The sequence below is a fragment of the Ursus americanus genome, chromosome 9 (assembly GCF_024610735.1).
Source record: "Ursus americanus isolate L20-20 chromosome 9, mUrsAme1.1.p, whole genome shotgun sequence".
Classification (NCBI taxonomy): domain Eukaryota; kingdom Metazoa; phylum Chordata; class Mammalia; order Carnivora; family Ursidae; genus Ursus; species Ursus americanus.
In genome coordinates, this window is record NC_142135.1 from 16,175,781 (window position 1) to 16,188,922 (window position 13,142).

Genomic DNA, 13,142 nt, shown 5'->3' on the forward strand with positions numbered 1-13,142 from the left:
GACAAACACGGAAGTGCTCCACATCCTATAAAGCTCTAGGCGAATACCACCTGGATTTTTTTTGAGTTTTGTTACCTGGAATGAGTGAACGAAGTTAAGGACGTGTAGAGAGAGTTTTCTACTGGAATGTAAGAGGTTCTGAAGGCTGAAAAACAGGGGTAAAAAGTTTAAAACAAATAGAATGACAAGAACGAACATCTCACAATAGTTTAATTTCAGCAACTTATATGCATTTATATATGTAAGTACATTGATTAACACATAAATTTTTTTTTTAAATTTCAATAGTTCTCGTCAATGAAATCTCTGCCAGTTTTAATATTATTTAAACTGAGTGTTAATAGTGCCTACAAAGACCATTTTGAAATAAAAAATCATGTATAAAACCAAAACTGAGACATTACTGTTAGGAAAAGCTTAAACTATCAGCAAATACAAACATTAAATGAAAGAGAACTTTTCAGGTAGGAATGACAATTATGACACAAACTTTAAATACCCAAATTAATTTTAAAATACATCCTGATAAGAAGTCTGACAGATTTACTATACATCAACCCACCGAAATCAAGTATTTTTCAAATATGTAAATTGGTAACAATTATGGCGGCAATCTTTAAAGCTGTATAGTAAATTCTACTTTTTTATTCACATAGGTGACTTTCAGAGAATTATTGAAATTATGTGTCGATGGAGTACTTTTAATCTTCTGATCAAGTATATTAAGCCAATTGAACAAATTACTTCTTATCCAACTTTGTTTTCTTAAATGAAGAAGTCAAGGAGACCTGTGGACATCGGCTCTCCCAGCCGCCCTGCCAAGAAAATCAGATTCAGGGATACTCCTCTCTGCTCAACAGTCACAAAACTTTTACAGCACTGCCTCTTAGGAACGGCTCCCAATAGAACGGAGCTGGCATGCGAGATAAAACCTCCGTGTCACCTCTGGTAAGTAATAGATGCTCATTTCAGAAAACATGGAAACTGAAGAAAACTTAGAAATTCAGTTATAATTCCAACAAAAGAGATAACTTGAGTGTGTGTTTGCTCAGAGGGACAGAAGGACAAAAGGGAAACGTTCTACAGACACGTATATATGACACACACCAGGCATAATCTCACATAAGCTTGCTAATTTTATCACACTTTTACCAAATCTGGGTAACTAAGTTAACATAATTAAAATCAACCAAAATATGTGCCCCCAATGTTTGCATGTGTCAAATTTTTGAGGTGCTGAAGTTTAATTTTGAAAAATACAGTAAAACCCTTAAACTAACAATCTTTATTGAATCAACAAATAGACACAATGCAATTACTATGCTCATGTGAAATAAAAGAAAATAAGATGTAGCAACTAACAGCCTAAAAGTCTCACAGATGAAAAGATGAAATGAACATAAACCCTTACCTCTCTTTTCTGCAAAGGCCATGTGTAGCAATTTTTCTACAAACTTTCCGGTTTAATTCAGAACTAAACAATGGAATTCCAAAGCACAGCTCGAGAGGAACCCAATCTGCTTCTGTTGTGGCAACTACAAAACGATATATAATTATTAATTACATGTGCATTTATATATATCACAACTGACCAGGGCTTCTTAACTGACATCCAGAAATTTTCAGATTCCTCCCACCCCTGGGGTCCGCCAGTGGGCTTAGCAGGGGAGAGGATTCAGAAGGGGTCAGTGAATCTCTACAACAGGAAAGAGTCTTTGAGTATGTACGTGCTTCTGGGGAGAAGGTACACAGCTTTCACCAGATGCTCCAAATGGCCTCTTACCAAAAGACACTGCAAGACAGCTACAAGATCAAAGAATTTAACAGAGGACAAATGAAACTGAAGTCTTTCTTCTCGGGTCATATTTTTTTCACACTTTCATCGTTAAAAATTCTAAATATATAAACGTGTTTCCTAGTAAATACTTATTAAAAGGTCCATTAGGGATAATCGGAGCAGACAAATGACATCCGAATGATTAACAGAAGAGTTAAATCTCAGAAACTAGTCTAAAACTGCAAGTAATTCTTGTAGCCTTACCAGAGTTTAGTTTTGCTGCCGAGTCTATAGCTGCTTCCTCAATGACCATTTCAAATGACTCTGTACTCCCATTGACGTCTGAGCCAGAAGCCAAATCAGGTTCTCCTTGCAATGGAAGGACATACACAATATTAGGATTCTCGTAGTTGGCACAAGTCGTCCACCAGCCCTAACGGAAGAGAAGACTTCCAGCGACAGGAATGACAATGGAGAACAACGAAGGGTCTTCATCCTAAAGCAGCTGTTCCCAACTAGGAGGCAATCCTGTCCCCCAAGAGACCTCTGACAATGTTTGGAGACTGATGCAGCTGTCAGGAATGGGGACAGGGATGTTACTGATATCTAGGGGTGCTCGACATGCTACAATGCACGGGACAGGCCCCCACAACAAGAACTGTCCAGCTCGGAATGTAAATAGCGCGGAAATGGTGAAGCTCTGGCAAAAGGAAACAAGGACTCTAAAGTCAGAACACAAGTTCAGCCTTTCACTTAATCAAGTCACTTTTACCCCCATGGAAACATGCAGATTATGTCATTTTTCTTCAAATTTCTTTGATTCTTCATATCGTCCAGCACATAAGATCCTCCAAGATCTCCCGACCTTACTACTTTCTCTACTCTCGTTTTCTACTACTTTCCAATAAATTCTTTCTTTTGGCCAAGATGAGCTACTCTGTTGCCTGATTCCCTCTGCCAAAAGGCTGCTACCCTCCAAATACACAGTCATCTTTTATGCACCCAAATCCTCACTTTTCAAAATTGAGTTCAAATTTGACCTTCTCTAAGAAGCCTTCTCGGATAACTTAATGGGGCTGAGATACGCCTTCTCTGTCCTGCCTTAGCATGTAAAGCTGATGCCAAGCTCTATTGCAGACTTTGAACACTACACAGCAGGCTGATTCACTGGCTTGTCTCCCTTGCTAGGGTTTCGGTTTTTTTTTTTAATTCCTTAGGTCTTAGTAATTTCAATCCTTTCAGCACCTAAGCGGGTACTCCATAAATGTTTGTGGGATGAAAGAAATAAAACATGACTGTAGCAGACATCCTTGAAATGACTGCCTAACCCATACCCCCTGTTTGGAAAATGCCCTGTGATATGTGGCAGCCAACTGTTAAAATTTACTCAGATTCTTTGGCCGAAGGTAAAGGACCAAGGCTGGATATTTAACTCAAAGCGAGCCAATCCAATCCACTGATGGTGAGCAATCAATCATATTGACTCAGGATTTCACGCTAAGAGGCTCAGGGAATCACCGTCAATCAACAACAGATGTCTGAATTGAAAGGTTTTCTAGAGTCACGGACCAGAGCTGGCACCACGGCTACCAAAGCCACACATAAGCCAAAATTCTGGCAGAGCAAAAACAATCAGTAACCAGAAGAAGGTGACGTGAAAATACATTTCATTAAAAAGAAAAAGGAAAATCAGCTGTTGTCAACATACAGGCTGGGTGGGGGACAGAAAGAAGGAGAATGAGGCCAGGAAGGCTAATGAGCAGGAAAGGGCTGCAATGACTCACGACTAGAGGACGAGACGCAGACTAGCATGACAGTCACGGTGAATTTAAAAAGAAGAGAGAAGGGAAGACAGGATATGAGAGACATTTCTAAAGCCTAATTCACAGAATGTGGAAACTACGTGGACAGCGTGGCAAAAGAAGGAAGAGATAAAGATTAAGACTACAGACCTGGGTTACTGAGACAGTGGTGCCTTTGCCAGAAAGAAAAAGTTTCAATGGGAGAAACTGTTCATTGTACTTTAGAAACATCTGTACACAGAGACTGAAGTTTTTGAAGCTGTCGCTCCACCGAAGAACTTAACTGAAAGCCTACAGACATGGAGATGACAGTACAGGGCTAACACCCCACAGCCATTCTGTACTCCAACCCCAGGCCAGCACCCCTTCAGAGCTGGGCACTTAGTATTTTCTCCATCTGAATGACTGGTATTTGTCCAAATGATGTCACGGAATATTTTCTCATCTTAGTGAAAAAACACCAAGCATAAAATAATGCAACATCCCCACAAAAGTCTCCCTGCTTCTTAAGTATGAAGATTGCGATCAACTCCATACAGTGATCTTAATTCAAAGAACCCAACTGTTGGCTGACCTCGCTCATCTGAAGCGTCACTGAGTTTTCTGTTTGCAAGTTGGCTAGAAGCATTCAACATGGTGACATATCCACAAAAATGCTGCAAGTCCACTTTGTTCCTTAATATTTGCAATGCTTTATGAACACCCATATTGACACGAGTAAACTCTAAGGACAAAGATTGACATCACATTATAAGTAAACAGCTTTATAACACAACATCAAAAATGTAAATATACTTTTATTAAACAATTCTTAGAACTACTTTTACACTTTATCAACACTGATACCAACCAAGAACTCCCTGTGAATGTGAAAGGATGGGGTACACATACTATTTATAGCCTTCAGGAGGCACTTATTGTATCAAAACAAATCACCTGCTAAGTAAGCAAACAGGACCAGACAGGGGCAAATTCTCGAGGCTTCTCTCGGTGGTTCTATTCTGCCTCAAATGCTTACTTGTTGGGCTTCTGCCAGGAAGTGTATTAAAGACATACCATATTTTTGAAAAATTTTTAAAAGTAAAATTATTCCTACTGAAACTAAAGCTAAAAATGCACTTGAAATTATATCCTTAATAAATTAAATATTAGTGCAAGCCCTCATAAATAGGTGAACTTATAAACAGAAAGATGCTCTATTCTGAAGTATGAAGGTTCCTTTCTTTTATAATCGCACAATAATCTCCCAAAGCAAGAGAGCTATTAATCATCAGTTTTTGAGATTTTATAAATTTTAGAATTCTGTTGTCACTAGCCTGTACCTTCAGGTGAACAAATAATTTTTCCCACACAATTTATAAAGTGTCAAAGCATTAAACAGCAAAGTTGAACTGCAGAGAAGTACTTTTCTTTTTTTTTTTTTTTTTTTTAAAGATTTTATTTACTTATTTGACAGAGAGACAGCCAGCAAGAGAGGGAGCACAAGCAGGGGGAGTGGGAGAGGAAGAAGCAGGCTCCCAGCGGAGACGCCTGATGCGGGGCTCAATCCCAGAACGCTGAGATCACGCCCTGAGCCGAAGGCAAACGCTTAACGACTGAGCCACCCAGGCACCCCAAGAGAAGTACTTATTTCTGAAAAAGGGGCTGTGTTTTGGAAGAGAAAACTCTTCTCCAAATTTCATGCACATTTATTCACAACAGACAAAAGAGTACTGAATTTCAAACTCAAGGCTTCTGCAGTCTAGCTATGTGAAGAAGAAAAAAATATTTTAAAAACCTTCCTTTTCCTTACTTTGGGGGAGTAAGGGAGAGTCGTAACTATTATCATTTTGGAAGAACATTAAGTTCTTATATAAATTAACCTGAGTCAGATTGCTTGAACCATTCACTGCTCGCTAAAAATTCAAGCAACATGGCTCCAAGAACCAGAAACATAAGATTACAGAACAGCAGTTTTACATGGAGTGGGAAACATAAGTGCAATATGAATATATGTCAGTTTTAATCAGCGTTTTTCTTTTTAATATATACACCTTCTTAACATTCGAAAGAGAAATGGTTATCTGTATTAAACAAAAGGAAGAATAAATTTGCTTTTAACAGAAATTCTGTGAATATCTTTCATCAAATGCACTGTAGCTCACATCCAATTCTAGAAGGGGATAACTTTAAACAGGGCTTTCCCCCTTGATTCCAAATAGATTAATTCAGCGCAAACTCTATAATCCACTTACATCCTCTCTAATAGCAAAAATAACATTTAACAGCAAAATCGAACGCTGAAAGAAGAAATACATGCAAGTGCTTTGTACACAGTAAAGTACATACACACGTTCACTGACATCTAGTTCTAAATTATCTTAGAAAGCCCCAGGGAGGTGGGAGGGACAGTAAGTAACATTGGGGGGAAAATTCAACTTTCTAAGCGTAAAATGTTCTCAATGAATTGTCTTCTGCCCCAGCCTCCAAATAAATAAACAACAAAAGGAAAGTGAAAGGCTAAACAGAGAGAAACTTAGTCTTCCATCAGGCAGAGACCCACTGAAACTCTTCATCTCCAAGGCCGACCAGCATTCCTTCAAAGGTCCTAAGTGAGTCTTATTCTACTAGTTCTTTGCAGGAAAAGGCACATGACAGGAAACTGTATTTGCCAATGTTCTTTTTTTTTTTTAATTAAAGATTTTATTTATTTATTTATGTGAGATTTATTTATTTAACGAGCATGTGAGCAAGCTGCGGGGGTAGGCAGAGGGAGAGAGAGAATCTCAAGCAGACTCTTCACTGAGTGCGGAGCCCAACGTGGGGGCTTGATCTCACGACCCTGAGATCATGACCTGAGCCAAAATCAAGAGTCGGATGCTTAACCGACTGAGCCACCGAGGCGCCCACACCTTTGCTACTACTCTTTAAAAGCAGCATCTTAAGACCCTAGAACTTAAAAATTTTAAGAATTCACTTCCTGCTATGTTTTTTACCAAACTATTGGCAAAGATTAATGATACAGAAGTCAAACAGATATAATTTAAGAGTAAGATACCTCCTTGTAGTTCTGTTTCATCAAATGGAAACGGTATGTGGACAGTTTCTCCTATCCCATGCAAACCGTGTCCCTAAACAAGAAGAAACACACAAGACACCTGTATTTCTGAGAACAAACAGATAATCAAACCATAAATAAGACTATGCCATGTGACGACATATCCTATATTAATATTCCATTAAAAAGCTTTCAATAATTTTTAATTTTTCTCCAGCAAGCAAAGACCATCTCAAGTGCACATTAATTTACAAGGCCATGTGTCTCCAATGGACTGTATGGCTAATGAAAAACAAAGAGGCCGACTTAACAGGTAGATGAGGTGTGAGACTAGCGAAGACTGAAATCAAGTACACTCACACAAGGGTTAGCTGTAGGTCTGATAAAAGAATCCCATCATCAATCACCTGGCGGATCATGAACCGGGAATGCAAAACCCAAAAACCTGCACTCGGGGATATATATTCAAGATTATATAATTATAAAAGCCCCTCTATAGGGGTTAAATAAATTAATGGATGTATTTTCAAGGCAGCTGCAGGAAAAAAAAAAAAAAGAGGAAGCTCCCTACGAACTGAAATGGAAAAGCCTCCACTTGCTAAGTGCAAAAAGCACGGGGACAGCACTGTGCATTGGCTCACGCATGCATAAGAAATTCTAGACAGCTATAGCAGAAACTAATACATGTATCTGATTTGGAGGAGAAATGGGGAGAACGGAGCAGACAGTGTTAGAAGTACAGTGATACTTTTCTCTGTGCATCTTACAATAGTGTTTTATTTCTGAATCATGGGAAGGTTCTATCAATTCAAAAATTAAGAAAAATCTTGAGTCTAACCACCCCACTCCCATGCTACGCATAATAATTTAGTTTTAGCCATTGCATTCAATTAATGCTCATTTGAATTCTGTTAGTTTTAAAGGGTTTTTTGCATTTAAATCCCTAAATTTGTTTTGGTGTAAGAATAATAAGCGTGAAGAATTTAATGTTTACGTGCATTTAGTGTTGTTATAATACAAAATTTAACAATGGAGAGCTATACATTTTTTCCTTTCAAAAAACTTATATATTATTGAAATTCAAAGTACTCTGATATAAAAGAAAAAATCAAAGAAAATTCGCACTTATTAAGATGGTTCATCTAACAACTTGAACATAATTCTTCGGACAGCTCCCTTCTACTTCATTGGTGCAGTTGCGATTTAAACCCAAATCAAGACTGTTACAATGAAAGCATGGTTTTAACCAAGATCTTAATTTTGTTATAAGTTCCAGCAAGGTGAATTTCTTCCATTCTTGTTGAGCAAAAACAGAACTCTGTAACCAACACTGAAACTCCTCTGTCTCCTCCTACCACTGCCACCACACAGCGAAGATGTCGGGAGACCTTCCAGTGTCCTAAGTGCAGGACTTTACCCATTTCATACAGATTATGCAATTCAGTCATAAGTTTCAACAACCTTATAAAAACAGAACCCATTATTATCTGCAGTTTGCAGGCAAAGGAATTCAAGATAACTGAACTTTCCCGAGACTGAATAAGTGGCACAATCAAGATTTGAATTTAGGCAGACTGACTCAGGCCCACACCTAACCCATACTGTTACGCCACCTTCCACCACGAAGCCCTGCTCTGTGGCCCCCGCTCCAGGCTCATGCCGACGCTACCATGGTTTCAACTACCTCCCTCAGGGTTTCAAGTACCGCTATGGGCTGACGTGGAGACTCAGGTGAGTGTCTGCTGTTCAACTCTCGTCTGGAGTTCAAAATATTTTCAATTACCGATTAGATAGCTTAGATAGCTCCACCATCCAAATGTCCCACGGGCACCTTACACTTAACATGCCCTAAACACAACACATCATCTGACCCCCATCGACTGGCTCTCCCTCCTCTGTTCTCTCAAGTAGTGATATCACCACTCTTCCACCTTCACAAGCCAATACCCCAGGAATCATTCTCTTCCTCTTCTCATATCCTTCTCAGACATCTGATCAATGCTACTAATTTTAATTGGTAATAATTCTTACATCTATTTTTTCCTTTCAATTCTTATTACCACTTCCCTGATCTAGGCTGTCCTCAGCTCTTACCAGGACTCCTGGACTCCTACACTAAATCCTAACTGGACCTCTTGCTTCAGGTTTCTCACCCTATTGGTTAGGGTAGCATTCTTGGGTAGCATACTCTCCAAGCCGATCTTCCCAAAACAAACTGACCTTAGAAATCCCCCTTCTCAGCACCCTTTACTGGCTGCTGTCAATCTACAGGGTACAGTCTAAGCTCTGCAGCAAAACAGTCAAGGTACACTACACTCCAGGGCCTGCCGTCATCAAAACCCTCATGAGAAACTACTCTGACTCAGGTACTATTTTAAGTACTTGGAAAGTAGCAGTGGAGAAAAAGAAAAAAAAATCTCTGCCCAGAGATTTATTCCTGCTAACCCCTCTGCGTGGCCTGGCTCTCTTCTGTATCGTCCTTCTATACTCAGCCTGAGTCTCACTGTCTCTGACAAGTGTCCCCCAAGCCTATCTCCTTGCCTCAAGGCTGAACTGGGTACTACTCTCTAATGGTTGCACCATATATAATCCCATTCAGCCCTCAGTAAAAAACTGAAACTGACTGCTTATGCAACATTTCCCACCAGACTTAAATCCCTGTCAGGACTGTGTCTTATTTGTATCTACATTAATTAGCACAGAATACAGCACATACGACTGTTAGTTGAATAAATTAATGAAATCTTTATTGAGAACCTACTAGGAAGCAGAAAGCGGGCGGCACACTTCACACACAGTCTTATTTCATTCCTAACCCTAGAACTAGACGTTGCTTACCTCATCATTAGCTGCTACTAGTACTTTTTGTTGCTCTACAGTAAGTATTGCCATCTCCATTTTACAGGTGGGAAACTAAGTATAAGAGAATTATCTTCAAAATGTCACACAGCTCATTAGCACATGAAAAGAGGCTCACCATCATTAGGCATCAGGAAAATACAAATCAAAACCACAATGAGATACCGCTTCACACCCTAGGAGGGTTATAATAAAACAAGACAGATAATACTAAGTGCTGGTGGGAAGGTAAAATGGTGCAGCCATTCTGGAAAAACAGTGGAAGGTTCCTTAAATAGTTACACACAGAATTACCATATGATCCAGCATTTCCACTCCTAGCCACATACTGAAGAGAAACGACAACACAGCGAGCCACACAAAAACCTATAAATGACCGCTTACAGCAATGATTACTAGTATTCATAATAGCCAAAAGGTGGAAACCCAAACGTCCAACAGCAATGGATGGAAAAACAAAATGTGGTCTATTCATACAAGGGACTCTCATTTGGCCATAGTCCTGATTCATGATGGACGGATATGTGCTACAGCGTGATGGACCTCTAAAACATTCTGCAAGGTAAGAGGCCAGTGACAAAAGACCACCCATTATGTGACTCCACGTATGTGAAATGCCCAGAATCAGGATTCTAGAGAGCGAGCAAGTAGATCAGTGTTGTTTAGGGCTGGGGAATAGGGGAGTGAGAACTAAGCGTTCAGGAGTTCTTTTCTGAGATGATGAGAATGTTCTAAAATGAGCAGGGATGGCTGTGGATACCTGCGCCCACACCAAAAACCATGGAGCTGTACGATGGAAACTGATGCATTGCACGGTATGTGAATTCTAGCTCAACAGAGCTATTCTAAGTACAGCCACACGGCAGCAAAGAGGAAGCCGGAATTCCAAGCTGGGTCTAACTCTCAAGTCCGTGTTGTTTCTGCGGTTCCCACACTGCCAGACAAAGGCCAGGACGAAAACCCACATCTGAGCCCTTACATGTTTCAGCTTTACAAAGTTCAAATGACTGACATCTGACTGCTACTCGGCAGAAAGCTAGACAAATTACAATCTTCCAGATCAAAATCCAAAATTGGTTGTTTCAAATAAAGCAACGGTACCTGAATCAAAACTGCCGAATGGGTCAAAGCATCATTCAACATCGTGAGCACATTTGACGTAGGAACTACCCCAGGGTCATGACCCCAAGATGTTATGAGTAATCGATCATAACCCTATGGGAAAAAAATGAATAAAAGATGAATAGAATGGCATTTAGAAATTAAGAAAAAACAAAAAATTAAGAAGGTCACTATAATGCTGCTTACCAATTTCTACCCTCCTCAAAAATAAAGGAAGAAACACACCTCACACAACGTACCTGGAATATATCTGGCAGTTTTCGAAGTCTTGTACCTTTGGACAGTAAAAGAGATGGTGGTCCTTGCCCAGTGATGTAGTAAATGTACAGTTTAAACCACACAGAACTGACTTCTGGGATAGCTGGTCCAATATGCTGTGATGACAAAACAGGAAAGAGAAAGCTGTAATCCTTAGGTAAAGCAGACAAATTTCACAAGGGACCAAGGATGGTCTTACAAACAGCTAATGCCTCACATAAGTGTTAACTGCTATTATCCTTATGAAAATAAATTTCAAATGCTCCATTCGAACAGTTTCAATATGACCCTAGAATTGAGAAAGCATGCCTTATCACTGCAATTGGGAAAATGGACTCTGGAGCACAGCACCAAGGTTTTTTTTTTTTTTTTTTTTAAAGATTTTATTTAGTTATGTGACAGAGAGACAGCCAGCGAGAGAGGGAACACAAGCGGGGGGAGTGGGAGAGGAAGAAGCAGGCTCCCAGCCGAGGAGCCCGATGTGGGACTCGATCCCAGAACGCCGGGATCACGCCCTGAGCTGAAGGCAGACGCTTAACGACTGCGCTACCCAGGCGCCCCAGCACCAAGGTTTTGAATCGTGGCTTTGTCCCCTCAGCTATATCATCTTAAGAAGGTCACTTAAACTCTCCTGTGTCTCACTTTGCAATTCTGTAATGTGGCGATGAAGTATCTACCTTGTAAAGACACCATAAGCTTGTTCAAGGTTTAAAACAGCACCTGTCATATAATAAGCTCTACTGCAAAGTTCTAGTTACTGTCATTTATCACATGCGATTTTTCACAAAAGGGGCTACTGAACCTTCCATCCACCTTGCCATTCACTCAGTTCATGGACTCCTATTATGCCTAGAAGTCATGTTACAGAATAGGAGGAAGTATGTATATGGGGTTGCGGGGGGAGCATACGAAGAATTATTTTTAAAAAGCTTGGTAAATGCCAATCTATAACCACTCCTAAACAGAGGACAAGTCTGGGGGTGCAGGACGTATGCTCACTAAGGCAGCTAGAAGAGCACAGCAGGAAAATCAACCTTGTACAAAGATCCCTTCCTTTCTTCTACACCATTAACCTCGCACATCTAGGAGACCAGGCAGGACGTAGCACTGAAGAACAGCAACATGACCCTCACTCTCTGAAAATGGCACAGGCCACACTGTCCTTGCTAAGTATACAAATACACAACCGATTTATTTTTAAAAGATGAGCAGTAATATTCATAAGTCGATTTTAGAGATACCTAAAGTTCTAGCTTTCAAGCACCATCTTTCCTTTCTGGTTTATTTAGCAATCATAGCCCCATTCTAAGACACTTTATTTTTCCTAATTAAATTGACTTTATTCCTCAAGGCGATGCAGGCTTCCTTCCTAGAGCATCCAAACATTCTCTTTAAAATACTGCATTCATCAGTGTGGCGCCCGGGTGGCTCAGCTGAGCTTGTGACTCGGTTTCGGCTCAGGTCATGATCTCAGGATCCTAAGAGTGGGCCCAGCTCCGTGCTCAGGGCAGAGTCTGCTGGAGATTCTCTCTCTCCTTCTGCCCCTCTCCTCACTCACGTGCTCTCTCTCTACATAAAATCTTTAAAAAACAGTATAAAATAAAATACTGCATTCATCAAGAAAACCTCAACGTCACAAGTCACTAGATGATACATGAATAAAACATACCAATTCTACCTCACAAACCGAACCTCTTACAACAGCATAAAATACAAAACTGCTTTCTGAGTTAGTGATTTAATATCTGGCATTTCTGCAAACTGAGAAATAACATGATCAAACTGGTAAACCTCTTCTGCAAGTCACCATAGGGAAGTCTGAAAGGACGCCACTCGCAATGCTCCAAGTGGCTCTTTACCTGAGGGGTGCAGCTGCTCACAGGCCGGATTTCATTGGTGAGAGGAGCCATGGACACGAGCAGTGTGTAATTTTTGTTTAGAACTCGGCTGCAAGTTGCAGGGTCCAAACCAAGAAGGCTCTCACAGCGTAAGAGATCCAGAGGAAAACCTGAATTATAAGCAAGCACACAGGCAGGATGAAAGACTGACAAGATAAAACAGCAATGTCTAAGACAAAGTATCGGTAACTGCCTTGGTGTGTAAACATTGTTTCAGTAGAGAGAGTATCTCTGTTAACAAAGTGCCAAATCCCTTGGAAACCACAAAGACCCTTTAAGATTTAAAGTGAACAGTCTTTATTCCCTGATCTAGGAAGATAACCATCCACCGGTGTTTTGTGAGGCTACTACTTCTTACATTAAAAATATGTAACAGATTTTAAATGTTC

The 13,142-nt window shown here is 40.1% G+C and overlaps 1 protein-coding gene across 2 annotated transcripts in view; it reads right to left on the reverse strand.

Moving 5' to 3' along the window:
• The window catches only part of FAM91A1 (family with sequence similarity 91 member A1), a 43,244-nt gene that overhangs the window by 4,791 nt on the left and 25,311 nt on the right, over positions 1–13,142 (reverse strand). For both annotated transcript variants that reach the window (XM_045805683.2, XM_045805682.2), the window contains exons 16-23: positions 12,715–12,863; positions 10,837–10,971; positions 10,577–10,690; positions 6,617–6,689; positions 4,154–4,303; positions 2,042–2,146; positions 1,412–1,535; positions 76–145 (exon numbers count right to left, since the gene is read on the reverse strand). In XM_045805683.2, coding sequence (XP_045661639.1) covers positions 76–145; positions 1,412–1,535; positions 2,042–2,146; positions 4,154–4,303; positions 6,617–6,689; positions 10,577–10,690; positions 10,837–10,971; positions 12,715–12,863 — 920 coding nt within the window. The remainder of the gene's footprint in view (positions 1–75; positions 146–1,411; positions 1,536–2,041; positions 2,147–4,153; positions 4,304–6,616; positions 6,690–10,576; positions 10,691–10,836; positions 10,972–12,714; positions 12,864–13,142) is intronic.